This window comes from Lissotriton helveticus, chromosome 5_1 (genome assembly GCF_964261635.1).
Source record: "Lissotriton helveticus chromosome 5_1, aLisHel1.1, whole genome shotgun sequence".
Classification (NCBI taxonomy): Eukaryota; Metazoa; Chordata; class Amphibia; order Caudata; family Salamandridae; genus Lissotriton; species Lissotriton helveticus.
Window position 1 is genome coordinate 2,085,236,009 of NC_136065.1, and position 21,812 is coordinate 2,085,257,820.

At 46.1% G+C, this 21,812-nt stretch overlaps 1 protein-coding gene across 2 annotated transcripts in view; it reads right to left on the reverse strand.

The window, feature by feature from the left end:
- SCAI (suppressor of cancer cell invasion) overlaps positions 1–21,812 on the reverse strand; it is a 565,718-nt gene that overhangs the window by 59,878 nt on the left and 484,028 nt on the right. For both annotated transcript variants that reach the window (XM_078646060.1, XM_078646059.1), the window contains one exon: positions 5,604–5,682. In XM_078646060.1, the coding sequence (XP_078502186.1) occupies positions 5,604–5,682 (79 nt within the window). The remainder of the gene's footprint in view (positions 1–5,603; positions 5,683–21,812) is intronic.

Consider the following 21,812-nt stretch of genomic DNA (forward strand, 5'->3'; position numbering starts at 1 on the left):
CATAGGGTCCACAACCCCACCCTGCCTTGTTTGTTGCAGTACCGCATGGCGGTAGTGTTGTCTGAACACCTGCACTACTCTTCCTTTGACCGAAAGAAGGAATGCCTTAAGTGCAAGATGAATCGCCCGGAGCTCTAGAAGTATGACGTGGAGAGACCGACTCCTTCATGTGGCCGCCTCACCCCAGAAGGGATGCATCTGTCACCACTGTGAACTCTGGTTGGGGAAGGGAGAGAGACCTGCCGTTGACCCAATCCTGGTTCGTTAGCCACTACTGCAACTAGTGTGCAGTGCCCACCGAGATCTGGACACAATCGGAAAGATTCCCCTGATGCTGTACCCGATGGAACTTCAGGTCCCACTGCAGAGTCCGCATATGCCACCTGACATAGTCCACCAGCAGGAAGCCATGAGGCCCAGTAGCCGCAGGGTCATTCTGTCCGAAACCTGGGATAGAGGCTGAAAGATCAGAATCATAGCCCGAATAGCCTGGGCCAAAGGGGAGCACGGTAAGCTGAAAGCGCTCTTGGCCTACCATGAACCGTAGGTAACGCCGCTGGGCCGGCAGAACGGGGATATGAAAATAAGCGTCCTGCAAGTCCAACACTACCATCCAGTCTCCAGGGTCGGGGCCAGATAGGACCTGAGCCAATGTCAACATTTTGAACTTCTCCTTCCTGAGATCCAAGATAGGACGCAGGCCCTTGTCCTCTTGGGTACCAAAATAGTGGGAATAACAACGACAACCGACTTCTGGGGCCGGAACTTGCTTGATGGCTCCCTTGGCCAAGAGAGCCGTAACATCCTGGTGGAGATGGGCCAAGTGATCCTCCAACATGCAAGGTGGCATGGATGGAGGGGTAGTTTCGAAGGGGAGGGAGTAGCCCCTTCGCACTAACTGCAAAGCCCACCTGTCCGCCGTGATGTTGAGCCAGTGGGGGAGGTGATGGTAAATCCTGCCGCCCACTGGCGAATTGTGGCCCTGAAAGGTCAGACTAGGAGGGATTGGAGGCTGCTGCAGAGGGGGCACTGGTGGACTGGCCCGCCTGCTTGCCCCTAGACCCACGATAGTGGGTCCCACATCCCCGGCCACGCCAAGGCTGGACAGCTTGCGCAGCCTGTGGCTCTGGGCGGAACGTGGCGGAGCACCCCTTCTGTTGCCATGAAAGGGGTGAAAAGCAGACTGCGTGGGCGAGAGGTAGAAGCGAGGCCCAAGGACCTGGCCATAGCTCTGGAGTCCGTAAAGCGCTCGAGCGCGTTGTCTGCTTTATCGCCAAACAAGCAACGGCCATCAAAGGGCATGTCCAAAAGTGTAGCTTGGAAATCACCCAAAAAGCCAGTGGACCTCGGCCAGGCGTAGCGTCTCCGGGCTACTGAAGTTGAAATCGTCCTGCCCAGCGAGTCGGCGGTGTCCAGTCCATATCGTATGGCAAACTTCGCTGCGTCACTCCATTCCGCGACTGACGGGAGAGCACGACCTGGGCCTCCTTTGGGGACTGTGGCAGCACCTGAGTGACCGTGTCCCACACCAAATGGGAGTAATGGCCCAAGAGACATGCAGTGTTTACTGACCACACACAGTCCTAAGCTGCAGGAAGTAAACATTTTCTTCCCAAAATGGTGAATGCTTCTTGGATTCCCTATCAGGTGGAGAGGTAGGGAATGCGCCCTTGGAAGTCGAGGCATGGACCTCCAAGCTCTCGGAGGTAGAGTGTTTGGGAGAGGAAAATGGGGTCGCCCAAAGCCGGGCGGTGGCGACGGGCAATCATACTATGGACAGGGGCCCCTGTGTTGGGCTTGGACAAAGTACCCAAAAGGATGTCCGTGAGGGCCTCATTGAACGGCAGCAGTGCTCCGAAGAGGCCATCACCGGTTGAAGCACCTCGGTCAGGAGCTGAGACCTGATCGCCACCGTAGGAAGCTCAGGTTTTAAGGCCTCAGCCGCCCTACGCAACACCACTGCATATGATGCACCCTCCTCCGGAGCCACGGTAGGGGGAGACAGCATGCCAAGGTCTGGAGAGGTGTCCACACCACTGGCCTCACCCAACTCCTCTCTCCAGTCCGGTTCTTCTAACTGGTCTGCCAAAGGGTTCACATACCACTCCCAGTCCTCCTCACCCTCATCTGGTAGCCACTCAGCTGGGGAGAACAGGGGTTCAAAAGTACCAGTTGGCGCTGGTACTGATGTCGGTCTGGCTCCGTGTCCCCGTTGAGGGGAAGGCTGAGGTCGACGTCGGTTGGAGACACAACCGGCATCGGAGGGGGCGGAGGTGTCGTCACTGGATTCGGTGCCAGGGGAGGGGTCGTAAAGTCGACCAGCACCAATCCGGATCCAGTCCTGGATCCCTGGGGGCCTTGCGGCGCCAAAGCCGCCGGCATCGAAGGCCTACGATCCCCCAGCGAAGTCCCCGGGGCCCGAAGGCGCACCAGCGGAGTCGGGCTGCCCAAAGATGGAGTGGAGGGCCTTGTAAAAGCTACAAAGTTGGGCAGGGGGTCGATCTGGCTCTCGGAAAGGGAGGGAGGCTCAGAGCAGACCCAACAGGCTCCGCGGGCAGAGCCGGACGACTACCTTCTGCATGCCGCGTTGCATCAACCGACGGACGGGGAGAACGCAAAGAACGACAGTGCTTCTTCGCCTTCTTTTTGTGCTATGACTTACACGAAGACTTCGACGAAGAGTGTAAATGTAACCTGTTTTCTGTAAATAAGCCAAGGGCTTGTTTAAAAAGGAAAAGTTTAAGTTTGAGAGTTTGCAGTGTAAAACATCACCCACTCCTAAAATGGGTTTAGTACATTGTAAAAAGTATTTTTGTAGTCGCACACCTCTAACTGGGGAGTTTACAATAAAAAAAAAATACTTTGCAGATCTGACCCTAAATCACTTAATGGGAATTTATGTTGCAGTACTGTGGGTCAAGGGCCGCTGTACTTTGGGAAGAACCGGTTCTGGTCCAGTACGAGACTTGAGCTCGAAATGTACCTATGGTTCAAACTCATTCACCCTCCCTTCCCCCTGCTCACCACCAAATTCATTCCCTCTGCTGGGTATTTCCTGCTACTAGCTTCTGGCACAGTTGACAATGGACACTGATGAGAGTGCAAAGCATACTTCAGAGTAGACTCTAGGTTTAGGCATCTCACAAAGCTTGTGGTTGTTCCCAACACTAGCAGATGTGCAACAGGGTGCTTCCCACATAGTCTGGATGAAATGTCTAAACAACCTGTGGATGCACGTTTTTTCTGTTTCTCCTGCTGTTGTATGATAAGGCGAAACTGAAGATTTCAGACACTGACAAGGTCTGCGCTTTAAAGGCGAGCTGGAGGCAAAATGAATGACGAGAGAGGAGTTGATGCGACCATAGGTTCTGGAAACAAAAATTGTGCTGGTGAGCGTCAAGGAAGTTTAACCAGTAAATGGTCCATCACTTCAGGGTTGTCTGTGGCGAAAGTGAGAATCAAATATTGCTCGATAGACAGAAGCGGAAAGAGAGAGGACTAAAAAATAAAGTGGAACTCCCTCAAAAAAGAACATATTTTAATGTGTTTTTTTCGAGAACAAAGGTCCTAAGCTTGTCAGATAAATTCATAAATGGCGAACATAGACTTAAATAAGAACTATGGCTCTATTTTCGATGTCCAGCCGGACAAGGAATTATTTATTTTCAAAATTGCATAAAAATTCAAGGTTGAGTGAAACACGACATGAATCAAGAAACTGGGCACAAGCCTGTACCAAGTGCAAGAAGGAGAACAATACAGGGAAAAATAAGAGCTTAAGACCTTTGTTCTCGATAAAAATACTAATCACCCGAAGTCCGCAGCTACCTAGACGGGTTCCCTTGTTGACTATACCACATATTTTAATGTGTAACATATCCTCCTAAGCCATTAGGTGAGAAAACATAGGCTATCATCAGAGGGAGTAAAACTTGGGTAGAGTGTCTGTAACTGGATTTCCCTTTAACATTCTTGTGTGCACTGCAAAAAGGTATTTTGGCCACCACAGCATGAACCTGGAGTAAGGAGAGACAGGATGTACTCATACTTTTACAGTATTACAATTACATCTCCTATTGCTACTTATCTAAGCAATAGCTTAGAGCAAACATCCCTCCTAGCCTTTTAAAGGAAAGGATCAATGCATCATCAGAACGAGAATGCTGCCTAAAGAAAAGCTAAAATACTAATTCAAGTTTTCAAATTTTGGACAAATACAGAAAGCAGGGTCAATCATGTCTCTCTGTGTTTCAGTGATTTCATAAGCAGGTTCTCAATGATGAAATAAAAAACAGAACTACTCAACACCGAATTATGGCAGCATGAGAGAATAATTTAGCGATTCCACAACTGCCCACCTGAAAATCAAACATTCTTCATCTTGTGATCTAAATAGTTATTTTTTTTATTGGAAGATAAAGCAGCCAGGAACACCAGATTCATACAAATACTGTATCAAAGGTTGGCAAATGAACAAGATGGACACTGGGAAGCGACAGGGTACAAACTTCAATTGCAATACATCATTGCTTTTATAATCAGGCATTTCTTCAAGACTGGGTCCACCATACACAGACTTTAGCTTTTCCCTCAAAGCGGTCTGTGTACAGCATGAGAGAGTCTATGCCTGCACTCATGCACAATGGCCAGAATGGGCCAGCATGCTCTAATAAAGGAATGCACATTTAAACCAACAGATGAATCGCATGGAATATTTGGGATAGCCGGGTCATTGCAAAGAAGATTTCGCAAGCAAGTACACATATACGTCTAGGATAGACATAGGTGAGAATTTCATAATCTTACCCAGCCCCTGTTAAACCATCTTCCAAGAACCCTTGTTCTTTGCCAGATCACAAATGATCCATTGTTTACAAATTAGGGATGCCCCCCTTCGTCTTCCAATGTGTTAACAAGAGCTCACAATGTCTTGCGAGAGGACTCAACTTCTCAGAGTGTTTGTGTACAAGCTCACAGGACAAGCATTTTGACCACAGCAGCATCCCAATATTTCACGTCTGCAAACAGAATGGCAGTATGAAAGTGATGATTTAACAAGGTCATGACGAGGGCTTGAATTTAGGCACCAACAAATACAAGACAATTACAACAGATCCATGCTCTTCTGCAATTCAGTGATAGCCCAAAATCACTACAGGAAATGCTGTAGATAAAAGTCTGAGGGGCTGGTACGAAGTTAAGAGGCGATGTTTTAAGAGCTTAATATTGTTGGCCATTAGTGACCGTCTTAAGAAGCGACATTTACCAAGATGACAGAAACTCTGCCACAAGCATTTCTAGGTATGTGATGAAAAACTACATGTGCATTTGTCATCTTAAAACCCAAAAAGGGACATCAAGTTAAGCACATGAATTTAAAAGCCAACTCTGTTACAACTTCTTGCCTCTTGGGGCTTCTCCCATACTCCACAAAAGCCACTGCTCTCGCCTGGTTGGGAGGTTAGCGGCTAGTCATCACAGGCTATCCTTGAACTGGGTCTTTTGAGGGCAGCTGGCGTTGGAAAAGCCTATGAGGCCCTACTGTGCACATCACAAAGAGAATTCAAGCCCTGCTCATGACAGGGAGCATTCCTTTATTGTACCTTCATAATCAGAACGACCTGTAGGGAACACGCCAGTCGCTGAGAGGTAGATCAGGAGCACGCTGTTGGCGGGCAGCTCCTGTAATAGAAACACACACAATTTTATTAGTACACACTTGGCGAATGGACAGGACACTGCAAACAGATACCAAGCCACAGTATCATGCACCATGTATGTACTAGGCTACAGCCATCAACAGATGGTTTAGGGTTCTGTGATCCAACTCAGAGGTTAATGTTGCATCAATTCTAATATTCCAGTGGTTATCCTGCTCAAATCTGTGGCCCTCACAAAGAAGCTGATCAGACATCCTTGGTATCAACAGAGCTGAGAACATGTAGAAGCTGAAGACATCTCCTCTTGAAGTCTGAGATGTCGCGCTTAATGCTGAAACCATATATTAGTAGTATCGGAAAAAAGAACTAGCAGTGTGCAGCATTTTCAAGAGGTCACCTAGGTACTCAGGCAGCCAACAGAGAAGGATACTTGATAAATGGTGACACACAAATACATTAGGATCCTATCTGATAAATATATTTGTACTTTGGATATAGATTTTCTGTTTTACAGTAACTTCTGACCTAGTTACTCACAGGGTTCCATTTTTTCATTTGTTGTCTTTTCTGTGCAGATCTTTTGCCTGGTCCCTGGTGAACTGTTAATTGGTACTTGTGTAGTGGCTTCAGGGATGTTTCCATCACATGCCAGAGTCTGATTCAGTTTTGTGGAGAAGTATAGCCAGTAGAGAGGGTATATGAGTTTTAAGGAATTGTCAAATATTTTGGATGGGTCATGCTAGAGAGCTAGATTTCTTTTCCAGCAAAGCGGAAACATATAATATATATGTATAATATTGCCACCATTACAGAACTTCCCACCAAGCAGCCCCACTGAAATATTGAAATTAATGCTTAAGGCAAAACTCGGTACATCTATCCAAAACAGGTCAGATAATCTATACAGGTGGATATATACAAGCTCACATCAGCAAGCATGAAAATAAAAAACCCAACAGAGCACAAGGCTTGATACAACACACTGTATTACATTACACACATCTCACACCACATAAGACTACTCAACATCTTTCCAACAGTGACTGCAAGATGCCTCAGGGGTCAATAAGACAATACAAACTTTACACTCATGTTGTGGACTTGTCCACACATATCGAGATACTGAACTGAGGTGTAAGTACAAATGGGCCACAGGAGCAATACTATAATAGCTTTCAGACTTGGAGTTTGCCTACTGGGACTGTTGTCAAGGCCAAAAAAGAAAAAGCAAGTAAACAGAGTTAAGGATCTGGCTCTGTTGCTAACCAGAAGACACATTGCATTTCAAGGATGTCAGTAGGTGCCCCTGGATGACACAGTGGAGATCAGAACTCGGTGGATGGCAGCAGAATGCTCTGTCTAGTCTGCTATGAGTGATAGGGCGAGACACTGGTATGACACAGCAGAACCTGATGTTCCTGAAGTTGGCAGAGAAAGACATCATATTAGAGACATACAACCAACTTCTCAGACTTGGAATGCCCAGAAAAAACCCCAGAGCAAATTAGAGATACTGGGCTGAGTGGGCGGGGTTTACAGTATGGGAGTGGGCCCGCCAGGCACTTTATGTTGGTCTCGAATGCCATCTGACCCAGAGACATAAGCTCCTTTTATTTGTGAAGGCAACGGGATATCATGTATATGCAGAAGACGCACAGTCCCTTTAATTGTCAAACAATTTGACCTACACACGTGCTTACACTAAAAAAAACAGAGCACAAGTCTGCACAAATTACAACATTGTGTGACTTATAAAGCGGTCTTTTGGCTGAACCCACTGCACATATTTGTCTACAGGCAGGATCTGAGCTTTGGTTGATGCAACATGCACAGTGTTGTTCTTTTGCTGAAGCCATGTCTTCATGTTTGATTTGGCTGGTGCCTCCTCTAAATGTTTAGAAACCCAGTAAAGGTGTGTGTGTGGCTCTGGCACCGGCCTGAAGTACTTCACGCCAAAGGAGGTCCTACTACGTCTTATCCTCCGGGCCTGCTAGACCATCATTCCTAGGTTCACAGACTGCTATGACTAATTCAGGAGGGGTGAGACGGTGATGATTTTGAGACAATTTCCTGACACTGTCAGGTGTCGGTCATGGAGGTGAAGCATCTGGGCACTGAACAGGCCTTCATCAGGGACATAAAATGATGCCGGCTGGATGAAGCAACCAACTGTATCACTCTTTTTCATGGAGAACATCGCTGAGCGCCGGTGGCTCAGGGGCGTGCAAAATGAGCAAGGTTGGCCTATGCATCTCTGTCCTTGGAAACGACTGGCAGTCTTGTTTGGTTGTGAGCCACCTTATTATAGCTTCAGAGGCCTGAAAGGGCCTTGACCAGCATCTTCCCTGTGGACACCAGGGGTGCGACTACTGATTTGGGGAACTGCTGGTGGAAAGAGATGGGTAAATCAGTTGTCTACACCCTTGGCACACTTTAAGATCCACTCCAACACCTCGTCTGGCCATAGGAGGAGAGGTGCGGCCCCCATCTATATCCTGGGACCAGAAGATTGAATGTGCCTCGCTGCAGGGAGGAAAGAGACATTAGCAACTGATTATGGAATGGCCTCACCTTCATGGCACTATGAACTATAGTCAGGAGCCCTGTTGGGTCTGAGTCCTCTGACTATTAATTAGCTCAATCCTTAGAGTGGTGGGCGCAAAAGCCAATTCTATCATAACGTGTTCTTAAACTATCCGCTCTCTTCGGGAGGACTTGGGCGAGGTCAATCCAGGAGATAGTGCCTTTACAGCTTTCAGAAGGAAAGACATGTAAACAAATTTCGACGGGGCAGTGTCCCTTAGGCCACCAAAGAAGGGCACACAAAAAAGCTAAGAGGGCTAGCCCAATATTTTGCATTGACTAACAAATTAAAGATGAGAAGGCCTCAGTAGCTGCACAGTTTGCAAAGGGGGGAAGCAGCACTGTGCTATGTAAGAGAATGAGTCTTCATAAAGAGATCTTAGTTAGCAGTCTGTCAACCTTCAAATCAACACTGCATGAAAAAGGTAAGGCTAACACTGCTAAGGGTCTTTAGGAACTGAAAGAGGAAAGAGACAAAACGACTGATAATTTATGAGCGGATATAGACTCCATAGTTGCTAGAATTTTAGAAGCAGAAAAAAAGGTAGAACAAGTAAGGAAGACAAGTGCTTCACACTAGCTTCGCAATAGCTATGGTCTAATGCGTGGTCTTAGGAAAATCTTCGAGTGGATTCCATTATCCTACCGCATGCCCCTAGTACAGAGACTAATCATTAGTCGCTTGGACTATGGAAACTCACTGCTGGTTTCCATAAACGAAGATCATCTAGCAAAGCTCCAGGTCCTTCAGAATACTGCGGCCAGACTGGTCCTAACCCTGCCCCCTCGATCACCCTCGGCGCCCAGTTTAAAGACCCTCCACTGGCTCCCAATCAGAAAGCGGATTAATTTCAAACTCTGCTGTCCGGTACACAAAACCCTCAATAACAAAGGACCACAATATCTAGCAAAAAAACAAAACACCAACCAGTAAGAACCCTTCGCTTTACCAGCAAACATCTCCTAATGGTACCTAAGGTCCGCACAATCGGAAATGATGGTAGATCCTTTTCCAGAATTGCTTGTGAAACTTGGAACAGATTGCCTCTATATCTCTGATTGGAAACTGATCACAAGAAATTCCGCAGATCCCTTAAAACCTGGCCATTCTAACACTGTTCACCCCGTCTTTCTGGCTTCTCTTTCCTGAGTTTGAGTTAGCGCTACGAGACCTATGGGTGATCTATGCGCTTAATAAATACCAAATACATACATACATACTAAGCCATGCAGGAGATACTACAAAACCGAGCATTTGCTGCTGGAGCTGCATAATGTTAGGCTATATAATTTATACACATACATACAACATTTATATTCAAAGTGTGGTTTAACCTCATTAACGTGTGGTACATTTAAATGAATTAGTAGTATGGAATCATTATCATCACTATGATTTCACATATGAGTGTATTAGGTTGATCAATAGATTGATGTAAACACTCATTACATATTCATGTTTTATAATGGTTGTTTGCTTTTCACTCATTTATAATACTGTAACATGCATCCATTTTCAAAGTATCTTAGCTTGATGTTAGACCTTATCCCTAAATAGTTGTTTTAACACTGCTAGTAAGCTGTTTTCTTTCCTCTGCAGGTGTGATAGAATGCTTCTTGTTAGCTAGAGAAAGGCATATCATTATGTAATAGATTGCTGATAGTGAGGCCTGGGAGAGAAAGGTTGGCAACAGTTGTGAAGCAAGGATGGCGAAAGAAAAGCCTTCTGTTCACAATGTACCAGGAGGATGCAACACCCAAGGACAATAGATGTGTACCCAATTGTGTGGAGATGGGAACTTATGACTCATTTGTATGCAGCTAGAAACTGGGAAGGAGGATAAAAAGAGGGAAACCAAAGATTCTGAAGGATGACTTAAAAAAAACGTGGGGGGCGTGAGAGACCGCTTTCATGTTTCCAATGTCTAAGATTATAATGTACAAGATGTGCATTTTCGGAAAGTCATTAATGGAGGTACCAATGAATGACTTGGGTTTGTAATGTTCGATAAAAGGAGATGCAACCCGTGTACTGTCTGCCCTATGTTAAATTCAATAAAACATTAGTTTATAAACAAAGAGTGGCATCTGAAATTCAGGGCTCAATAAAAAATGTCTTCCCCAATGAAAAAAAAAAGTATCGTTTAGATTCAATTAAGCACAATGAGGCAAGGGTTATTCTGATTTTCTTCTATATTACACCCTAGTAGTTCAGTGTAACACACAGTAAAGCACATGAACCACAACACATTATGAACAAGTGTCTGAAAAAGTGTAAAGAAAATATCTTGTGAAGGTAATCAACCAATATGCATTAAAAGATCACCTCAAAAGTCTCCTTAAACACGATTCTACTTTTAATCCCAAAACAAACACCATGTTGTTCAATAACTCGTTTGTGGTTCTCCCTATAAAATAGCAAAACTGACATCAGATCACTGAGTACATCTAGCTGTAAATGTAATCTTAAAGAAATACTTCCTATTCTAACTCTAGAATACATATATTTGGAATTCCCAATACTTCCCAAAAGGTAGGATAAGTATCACCTTCATGTCATTATTAGAATCAAAACATTCTTTCTTGTTTGCTAGGAACGTTTTACTTCTGTATCAGCCCAGAGCCACAGATTACGCCCATCGGCTATCACTGAGGCTATATCCACCTATAGTGTAGGAAGCTGGCTCTTTATATGGTATACCAAAAAATCAGTATTTGTAAAGCGCGAACTACTCACCCTTACGGATCTCAAGGCGCTGGGGGACGGCGTGGAAAATAAGTGAGCTATTGCCCAGAGTCACATGGTGCTGAGCTCAGCTGCCGCCGGAGCCAGGGATCGAACCGTGAACCCTGTGCTCCGAAGTCAGCTGCCCTGGCTGTTGCACCACACCCCTCCACCAAAAAGAGATATGCTGTGCAAAAAGTCCAGGTATTCCCTTAATAGCGGAAAGGAGCTTGCTCTAGAAATCCCAAGGTGCTCTTTTAGGGGGTAGTGTGGTTGAGCAGCCTTAGGCCCATCAGAGAGGAGTGTTATACATATGCAAATACACACCTTAGTCGATAAAAGTATGCACACGACTCAATAAGGAGGTCCATGCCAATTTATAAAAATAACACGTATCTTTCTATAACTTGAAGCACTTCGAGTCAATGTTCACCAAGGGAGAACACATACGCTACATACATTCACTTAACGACTTATGGGAATTATTTGCTGGACTTAAGGTGTGTATAGGGCAAGGTCCAAGGCAGCATCAAGCGGGTATATCGGGCGGCACTTGGGCAGCTGAGTGCAGAGGTGCAATTCATCGTCAGGTGCCCAATCTTAGCCTATGGGTACAATACATATACTGCATTCGGGCACTTCACAAACTCCTGGACTCAAGGAGAGTATGGGGAACAGTCTAAGGCAGCAGCAACGGGTCACCTCTGGGGCAGGGTGCAGAGGTACTTTTTAGCTTCGGGGGCCCAATGTTATCCTAAGGGGATAGGTCCGGTCGAAAAGAGGCTGCAGTCTTGGACTAGGAAACCAGTCGGGCCGAACCAGCAGGTGGGTTCAGCTCTCACGATGCTGGGGGACACCTTTGGTCCACTTCTCCATGGGCCAGAGGCGACGGGTGAAGTGGGGTCTTTAAGTGTTGGATTTTCGTCACCGGGAGCAGTTGTGTTAGAGGGGGCCTGCAAACAGGGACTGCATGCGGCATTCGGAAATCCACAGTGGAAAAGGCCAAGGTAGGCTTTGTGTCTGGAGGGCTAGGGGACCAGGGTGGCACAGTTGGCCCACTTCCACTCCGGTTTAGAGCAACGGTTCAGTGGGGCTTCCCTGTGTCTGATTTTCACGGTCTTCAGGTCCTCTCAGGTCTCTTTGGGAGCCTGACGGATGCAGGGAAGCAGCCCCAATGCTCCAGGGGAATTCGTGAGTATTGGCAGACGTGCTAGCAGTCCTCCCAGTCTTCTGAAGGCACAGTAGCCTGCAGGATCATTCTAAATTGGCACAGTCGTCTGTAACAGCAGACAGGCCTGCAGGGTTGGTCAAATCAGTCGTATCATCCACAGACCTTGCTTTTCTCGGCTCTATAGCAGGATCTGATTTTCTGAACCAGGGCTTGCTCAAAGACTGAATTTAGAGGTGTCAGTGGAGTGTAGGGTAATAGCCAATGGGCTACTTACCCCGGGGGTAACCACGCCCCCTATATGACCACTTCCTGGGGGAAATGGACATAACCCTGTCCCAGAGATCCTACATTTGCCATTACAAAGATGGCCATGTCACAAAAGTTGTATCCACTTCAGGTAGACCAGTTCTCGACTGGGGGTTGCGACTTGCCACACATGTCTTGCCTCGCTAATTTTCCTGCCTGTCCAGGAGCCAAGGACTCTAGACAAGGGGGTCGGTTTTCTCTCCTGTGGGAGAAACCAGATTCATATACCAAAGGCAGAGGGCCTCTTTGAAGCTTCCCAGCCTTGGAATGCTAATCCACAGGTCATCCTGTGGGCAGGGGTGCAAGGCACCCATTGCTCGAGCAGGCTTGGTTTATGGCTCCCGGAGAGCAGAGGCCACCACCTTTGGGAATCAGACACTCGTCTTTGGTGGGAGGCTGATGAAAGCCTGTCAGTCAGCACCAGGGGCTGGTAGGATTTCAGGGGCCACCTCTAAATTGCCCACTGTATGCATGTATTACTAAATCCAACACGGCATCAGTTCGGTTTTACCAATATGAGATGTTTGATACCAAACATCCCTATTTTCAGTGAAGCCATCATGTAGCTGGCAAACTCGTTATCACCAGTGTCCAACGCATGTTTGAAAATGGCTTCCCTGTTCCCTTATACTGGCATTAATGGAACTAACCAGCACAGGGGCATATCTGCTCAAGCAGATATGTACTCACATGTAATATAAGGCACCCTGTCCTAGGGCTGTAAGGCCTGCTGCAGGGGTGACTTGCATATATAACATGCAGTGTAAGGGGACTTGCCACACAAGGACGTGTGTCTTGGCGTGTTTTCACCTTTTTGTCTGCACCAAAACACACAGCATGCAGTGGCAGTTTCTGTGAGCTTGGTGAGGAGTCCTTTAGGGTGGCACAGTTTGTGCTGCAGCCCTTAGGGACTCTCTTTAGTGCCTCAGGCCCTAGGTACCTGGGGTACCATTTACGAGGGACTTACAGAAGGTACTAAAGGTATTGCCAATCGGTTAAAACAATTGCACAGTTTTGCCGAAAGAGACCTGGTACGTTGAACCTGGTTAGCAGAAACTCAGTGCACGTCCAGTCTCAATCACATCGTATGCCAGGTATACCATGTCAAAAAGGGCACTTTCCTGCTTCTGGTTTGAAGCAAAATTTCTAAAAGGGAGACTGTCGATCAATATGCCAACATCACGATGTCCTCCAATACAGGCCCCAAAGAAATAGCCTTGGAATCCACAGCCCCCTTACATCACATTAATTCCTAATCTACAAATACTGCTGTCAGTCTCCTGTATTGTCAAATACAACCAGAGACCAAAGTGGGCGCTGGCAGATGGCTTTTCTAAAGCCATCGAAAGCTACTTTGCCCACTGGGAAAAAATTCCCTTGCCACAAAAATTGGATTGACAAGAAACTTGGGATGAGATGGAAAGTTAATTAGACTAAGTCCTTTCTGCATTTACTAAATGTTACTCAGTGTGGAGTGAATAACTAACCATAAATGTGCAGTGCCCAAACACGCCACACCTACTTACAAAAGGATATCAGGCAGAACAACATAATTGGTTTAGCAGAGTTTTTAGCAGACACATCCTTCCTGAAATGGTGTTTATTAGAGGCAAACTCAAAAGTAAATTGGCCCATGATAGAATCCAACAATTGCAACTACTATTTCCAATGGAGAAAGTTAGACAAATCCATTGAATTAAGCAATCTAAAAACTAGTGGGTGTTTCTCCACAGAGCTTCTTCCACCAGTGAGTGACCAATAAAAATAGCTGATCTGAGTGAATTCTAAAAGAAAATGTGGAACATGCAGAACATCTAACTCCAAGACACCAATGTCCTCTTCAAACTCCACTGCTTCAAAGCTTATCTGCACTACTTAATGGTGCCTGTTGGATGAAGATCACAGCACACTCCGAAAGGACCTCGGTTGGAGAGGCTGCTACATGGCCCTATGAGAATCTGCTGAAACTGGGGGTGGGGGGAAAGGGAGGAGAGGGCAGTTGATTGAAGCATTGTAGAAGTCTAAGAAAACTCAGTATGTAACCACACTTGCTACAGAGGAGTTAACAACAGATCTGCGTTCTGTCTCCTATCAGGGTCTTTACTTATATTATCATTATAAAAGGGGCAGGCATGTGTATGTATGGAAGTGGTATTTGTATAGCACAACCCTAGCTGAAAGCAGTGGAGCACTGTACACGATAAAATGCATGGATGCAATAAAAAAAAGGGATTAGAGAAGTAGATGATTTGTGAAGTGACGCTGCATCATGATGTATTGCTCTTTAAAGAAGTGCATCTTCAAAGATATCATGAACTGGAGCAAGGTTGGAGCTGTCCTGATGCATACGGGGATGTTACAGATACTGGGTATATTGATGGAAAAGGCCATTTGCTTTGCCTTTTACCCTTCTTTGCTTCTGGTCTGGTGTCCTGACTTCAGGTGTGCTGAGATCCAGCAGAAATGGAGAACTGGCCAGCTACATGGGTGGAGGTGGAAGTTGGACTGTTCTGTAAATGACTCAGCTGGCTTTGAAGATGATGAGGGCCAGCAAGGTGAGCCAGTGAAGTTCTATCAGGATTGAGATTTGACAATAAATCTTCAGGCCTGGATGAAAAAGTGCCGCAATGTGTGTAGGATGCCCTTAAGAGGAGTTAGTGCGGATTCTGGGAGGTCATGGCCCAGGGCGTTTTCACCACCCATATGTGAGAGTAGGAGGAATTGAAAACCAATTCTGAAGTCACTTTCTGGAAGGAATAGTTTGGCTTTGTTAAGTAGAGCAAGCCGGTACTAACTCGTCTTGGTTTTCTTGGCAATTTGTTTTTCAAGATGAGGTTGGTGTACAGGATGAATCAGAGTGACCAGGCACTAAGGAGAAATTTGGGGTTTGAAGCTGTGAAGGGTAATGTGATTGAGCCTGGTTTGTATTCATCTTGCTTTCGGCAAATAACCCAAAATCTGCCTTGGTGGGGTCAAGCTTCAGGTGGGGGCTGGACATCAGGGTCTTGATGAAGTGCAGGCAGTGTTAGAGTCTTTGGAATTCTTTATTGACTGTTCAATTAATTAAAATCTTTATAGTAAATGGTGCAATACTGCCCCCCCTCTCCCTCCCACACCACCAATCTCTTGAGTCCTTGGTACAACAATGGTCCCCCGGCCCGCATGAGCTCTTAAGTCAAAGTTATTTGCACTTGCAGATGGAAAAAAAGCTTCAGCTGTGAGACCATTTGTTGGTGTGGCCGTCTTCTCCTATGCAGTTGGTTAAATATCATCAAATAAGGCGTGTGTCTTCAAGTTAAGCTTGTACTGTACAATTGTGCATGAGGCCTAGCCTGTCCTAAGGACTAGTGAGTCATCTGGGACTCTGACCAAGATTGAGTGAGCTGGTGGAAAGGAGGCCCTTGCAATCCATATGATCTACACCTAATAGAGATTCACTGTGCAAAAAGCTAAAAAACTGTAAAAAAAAAGATAAAGTGCAAAAAGTGCTGATTTAAAGTGCTGCATGCTCTCCCCTAAAGGCCTGTTGATTATTCTGTAACAGTCAGTAAACACGGATCGGTAGATGTTAGATACTTGAAAGTCGTGAATGAGTAAACTGGACTAATAGATTAATAGACGGTGGCCCTTGTTATGCTCCCCCTTGTGACCCATTAAAGAGCTGCCGTGCTACCCCCTTAAAGGAATAAAGTGCACTGTGCTCGTAAAAGTGTGCAATAGTTCGCCTGTCAAGGGAATAGCGTTAGCCTGCACAGACTCGTTAAAAGCAATTCTGATTAGATACCTAAATTTACCCAGTCTGGCTAAGTTGAATGCTGTGGTTTCATTAAAGCACAGGTCCGAACCCTCCCAGCAAGTCCTGACTCCCTTTTCCCTAAAGATAGGGCAAAGCAGGTAACGTTGCTCATTGGCCAGTTTGGGGCAGCAGCACAGAAGATGCAGCCAATTATTTGCGATAAAAACATGGTCTGCACAAGACCACTTCCACCTTACGTGCCCAGGCTGGATTAAAATCTGTGATTCGTAGCATGTTGAGTCTCAGGTAGAGTATTTTCCTACAGGGCTGTGCAGTCAAAGCATCACAAAAATAGTGTTGAGCTTTACCCAGGATGTATGTTATTTCCAGTGGCTATGTAATAGAGCTGGGGTGGGGGTGGGCGGATTGAAGAGTCTTTCTCAAACGATGTTACCAATACCTGTTTGTTTACTGCTTTTTTCCAAGCGGACAGAGGAATGTCAGGTGATTGCAAGCTTACTACTTCAATCTTCAAGGTGTCAATTGCCTGGTCAAGTCTGAAGTGCCACAGGGAACCCTCCTCCTCAATTTTAACCCCAGTAAGTGTTTGAGAGAGTCTGCTGGGGCTCTGGAGATCCTGAGGAAGAGTTTTATTAGGTCTCCCTGGCAAGCCAAGAACGGCCTGATAAGACCAAGCTCCAGCCTCAACCTTGCTTTTCCGGCATTCCGCGGTTCTAGCAACACTGACTTATATGCCTTGGCTTGTGCGGTAATTAAGGGCCTATCCAGGACTCCAGGAAAGGCCAGATGACCATAGCTAATGGCCAGTATCAGTTTTGCTTTTAAGACTGACGGCATTGGCTCGGCGGGAGGACTCAGCAAGCAGTGGCTCAGTTGTTTCAGTATGTGGATGACACGGTTGGTCTTTGTGCTAAGGTGTTTTTGGTGGGTGGTCGCATTGACCCTTTCTGAAAACCAGACCCTAAGATAGTTATATGCTGGTACTGTCCCAATTTGCAGATCTCCCAGTTGCCAGTGAGCTTGCTTTTTTGGGTGGGTATTTTCCAACCACTACAACCTTGGTTTTACCCTGATTGACCCGTAGGTGGTTCTACTGGTTATAACGTTCATGCGCGATGAGGGCTCTCTGGATGTGTTCAAGGCGCTTCAGGTCTGAAGCAGAGAAGGCTTGCACGGCAGGTTGTATATTGCATGCATATTGGTGAATTTGAACTTTTTTACTAGTGAATAGTGCTCCTAGGGGCTCCACATAGAGGTTGAACATGATAGGAGACAGTACAAACCCTGGGACACTCCGCAGGTGACCACAATCTTCTCTTTTGTAAACTAGAGGAACACATGTGAACAAACTGGAGATGGTTGGAAAGGTGCGAGCTAAACCACTGAAGGACATTGCCACGGGATTCCTTGTGAGGCTTCAAAGAGTAGAGTAGGGTGGCACAGTTAATGGTGTCAAAAGCAGCTGAGAGGTCCAGCAGTATCCGAAGACAAGGGTCATCTTCCCCTCCGATCGTCAGGACACATTTAAGGTAGCTGTCTCCATGCTGCAATGCAGTCAGAAGCCAGATTGGCTTTTTTGATGATCTTGCCGATAAGGGTAGGAGATTGATTGGCCCAGTGGTTGGTGGGGTCATTAGGGTCTAGTGTAGGTTTTCTTAGGAGTGGGAGAATCCGGTCCATCTTGAGAGCTTCTGGGAACGTGCTTTGAGTGAGGGAGGCGTTGACAATGGTGAAGAGGGGAGAAAGAGTTGGCTAGAGAGATGAAAGATTAAGTTATGACATTATCTTCATAACAAGGTGCTTACAGGGAGTGGAGTATCTTGGTGACACCTGAGAGAAACAGTGCTTTTAAGGATAACTATTGTGGATGCTATGAAAATGGCTGGGTCCAAGAGGAAAAGCAGGCTTGGTGTTGCTAGTGTGCTGTAGGATGTTGTGTTTTTTTCAATGAAAAGGCTGATGTCACTGCATTGTCGGTGAAGTGTGGGATATGATGGTCAGGCAGCATTTTATGCACTGCTTCAATGTCTTGAAGAGTTTTCTGCTTTAGTTAACAGTTTCATTGATGGTGTTGGAATAGTACTTAACTCTGGTTAATGTAATGAGTGCTGTGCGGAGAGACTTAAGTTGTGAGGGCTTCGGGGACTCTATTTTTATTCCATTTTCTTTCCTATGTGCGGATAAAGCGTTTGGTTTTTGCAGGGTCTTTGGAGCAAGCTGGTGCTGTAGATTTCTGCCAACACTTATTGTGTTTTAGTTGGAGTGTAGGTGTTCAAATGGTTTTCCAGAAAACAGATGGAAGTGGTTTTGAAGGGTGCTAATGCCAGATGTGAAATCAGCAGGGTGACTGATGAGTTCAAAGTTCAAGTTGTTCATGGAGAAGTCTTTCAAGGATTCGAAGCTCTATTCTGTAAAAGAGAAGCAACTGATCTTCTAACCACTTTCCTCTGGAAAACAAACCATCCGACTTTATGACCAGAAATCGTGCTGATCTGAACACTGCTCTGCTTTCCAGGCCTACATTTAACCACCTCTGGATCTCTGTTCTGGTTTTCCTGAATCATCACTATTGTTGAGTATGCAGATCCTTTGCAAACGTTGCTACCCTCAGCTTTGGAGAGCCCGTTAAGGCAGAGGACCCAGGCAGCTAGCCTGGACGGATGAAGGTATAGAGTCCGCTATACTTGACAGTTGTCTCAATGAGATCTTGTCATCTTTTAATGCTCTTTTTGTTTCCCTTTTAAAGGACATCAGCTTTCAGACTGCCAACAGAGGGTTGCTGACACAGTCTCCTACAAACCCCACAAATGTAGGAAATGTTAACAATTATTACAAATATAGATTGTGCAGGATATTTACCATAATTTCAGTCTACTGGCAAAAAATCTATAGCTCCTGAGTAATTTGGAACTTACTGTTCAAGTAGACGATTAGCGCCGCTAAAGATCTCATTTACTTAATGAGCTTTGTGAAGCATTGTGACGTGAATTAAAGGCCGAGGGGAGTGGTGTGTATTCAAACACCTGAGCCATGCAAAACTTCAAGTAAGCACCATTTAGGTTCAATCTCAATATCCAGTTATTCTCTCTGGGGAAATCCTGGAAGAGATGGATCTCCTCGATCTCGAGGGGCCTAGAGTTTAACAATGAGCCCAGTTCCTAAGAGTCGGTCGAGTAATCAAGAGCAACCTACTGCTCCTTTCCTTCCAATGCCACAATCATGTTCTATATCAAAAGGTCAACCTTGATGTACGACATGAAGAATCTCTGATTTTACAAACATGCTGTAAAACTTTAAGGAAAACTCTTTGTGAAAATCTCAGACTGCTTCTAACACAGAGGCATCCCTATGATGTAGGACCAGTTATGGGAATAGAGTGCCAGCCTTTCCCCTACTTTTACTTGCAAGACTTGATCTCAACAAAGTAAAAACTCCAATGATGTTTGTGGTAAATACACTGCTTTGTGTGTAACCTCTTTGGAAATAGCCCCTTCACGGGAAGACGTTCCTGAACATTGCAGCTCCTGCCACTGCCTCACTATGTGGGTGGACTGATAATGTTTGGGGATCTTGGGTGTAGGAGTGGCTGGCGAAGGAATCCCTATTGCAAACGACTGTGATGAAAACTTTGATTCGTGAGAACAGAGTCTCATCTCAGGCAGTGAATGTGCTCTCAAACTTTCCAAGCTCTTTATTACATTGCCAGCAAAAAGGCAGACCTACACCACAAGCCTTGCGTCCACCACAGTTAGCTCACCCCTAGTAACAGGGACCTGCCTCTGTAGGAGGATGTAGAGCAGTTCACTTTACTGAGTACACATATGACTCTCTGTGCTGCTCCAGAATGTGTCTCCTGGGAGATATGAGGGAGCGAACCTTGGCCTCCCCAGCCATGACAAAATGTAGGCCAGATCAAAGAGCTATTATTGACAATTCTGCCAAAAGAGCTCTATTGCCTTCTTGGGGTCCTGACAGAACTTGTTCAAAAAGGTTGACACTCTAGCATTAATATCTGTAGTATGCACCACTTAGTCACCTCATGATGGAAAAGGATATTCTGCCTTCAGACTTTTCTTGACCTACCTGTCCAGTGGTCTGCAAGGCTTTACCTGTACAAACTGTCCTTGTATGATAGTGCTCAATTTGAAGATCCAGAAGGCAATGACATTCTTCCTACAAATCCCTTCTCTTAAAATGTTGCCCATTCTTCAGGTTATCATTGTGTTCATTTTGAATTTTGAATTTAAAAACATTTATACAGCGCTCGCATACCCAACGGTTTCATGGCGCTAGTGATGATCAGTGGGGGCAGCAGTAAGGAGTTTTAGGGGTAGGCTTGGCTGAACAAGAAAGTTTTGAGAGATTTCCGAAAAAGGGGGTAGGAAAGTGAGGTGCGCAGAGCAATCGGGAGGGAGTTCCAAAATGTTGGAGCCAGGACAGCGAATCTCACTCCGCCCGCCCTCTGCTTTTTAAAGCGAGGGATGGTAAGGAGGGCTAAGTGGGCCGAGCGGAGTTCTCTGCCTGGACAGTATGGCTTAATGAGTGAACAAATAAACTTGGGAGCAGTGCCTGCTCTGGCTTGGTAGGTAAGGCAGCCAAGTTTAAACAAGGCCCGCTCCCTTATAGGGAGCCAGTGCAAGGTCTTGAGTAGGGGGGTAACCCGATGATATCTGGGAAGGCCATGGATCAGACGGGCCGCCTGATTCTGCACAAGCTGTAGACGATGAACCATGTATGCGGGGGCCCCGTTATAGACTATGTTGCCATAGTCTATACGGGACAGTACCATGGCCATCAAAATGATTTTTAAAGCTGGAGGGGAAAAAAAACGGGAAACTTTCCTAATTACTCTGAGGGAAAAGAAAGATGAAGAAACCACAGAATTTACTTGCGGGAGAACTGTAAGCTGGGGATTTAGAAAGATACCCAGGGTCTTCACTTTAGGAACCGGGAGTGGAGGGACACCAAGGGAAGAGGGCCAGAAAGAAGGAGACCAGGGACTGCAGCCACCTCCGGTCAGGACCAATTCGGTCTTGTCCGGATTAAGTTTGAGGTGGCTGCAGTTCATCCAGTCTTGGATGAGGGTCATTGTGGTTTGGACATTCAGGGCAGATGAGGGAGAGTGGGATAGATTGAAGATTAACTGGAGGTCATCCGCATAATTGAATACGGTGACCTCCAGTTGCTGTAACATAAAAATAAGGGGAAAGATATACAGGTTGAACAAAAGAGGGGAAAGAGATGAACCCTGGGGAACCCCGCACTCTACCTTGCGCGAGGCCGCCGCAAAGCCAGCCAGATGGACGCCCTGTGTTCTCCCAGCAAGAAAGGACTCCAGCCAACAAAAGGCTAAGCCCTCAACCCCCGCCGCCCTGACACGGTTAAGAAGAATGGTATGATTCACCGTGTCAAAAGCGGCGGAAAGGTCAAGGAGAATCAGGGCTTGCGGAAGGTTGATGTCAATTCCTTCACGCAACTTGTCCATCACTGAGATGACCACTTTTTCGGTAGAGTGCAGGGGGCGGAAACCAGCTTGACAGGGGGAGAGGCAGTGATTGGTCTCAATATGGGTGCTCAGTGTGGAGGTGATGTGGGTTTCAAGTACCTTAG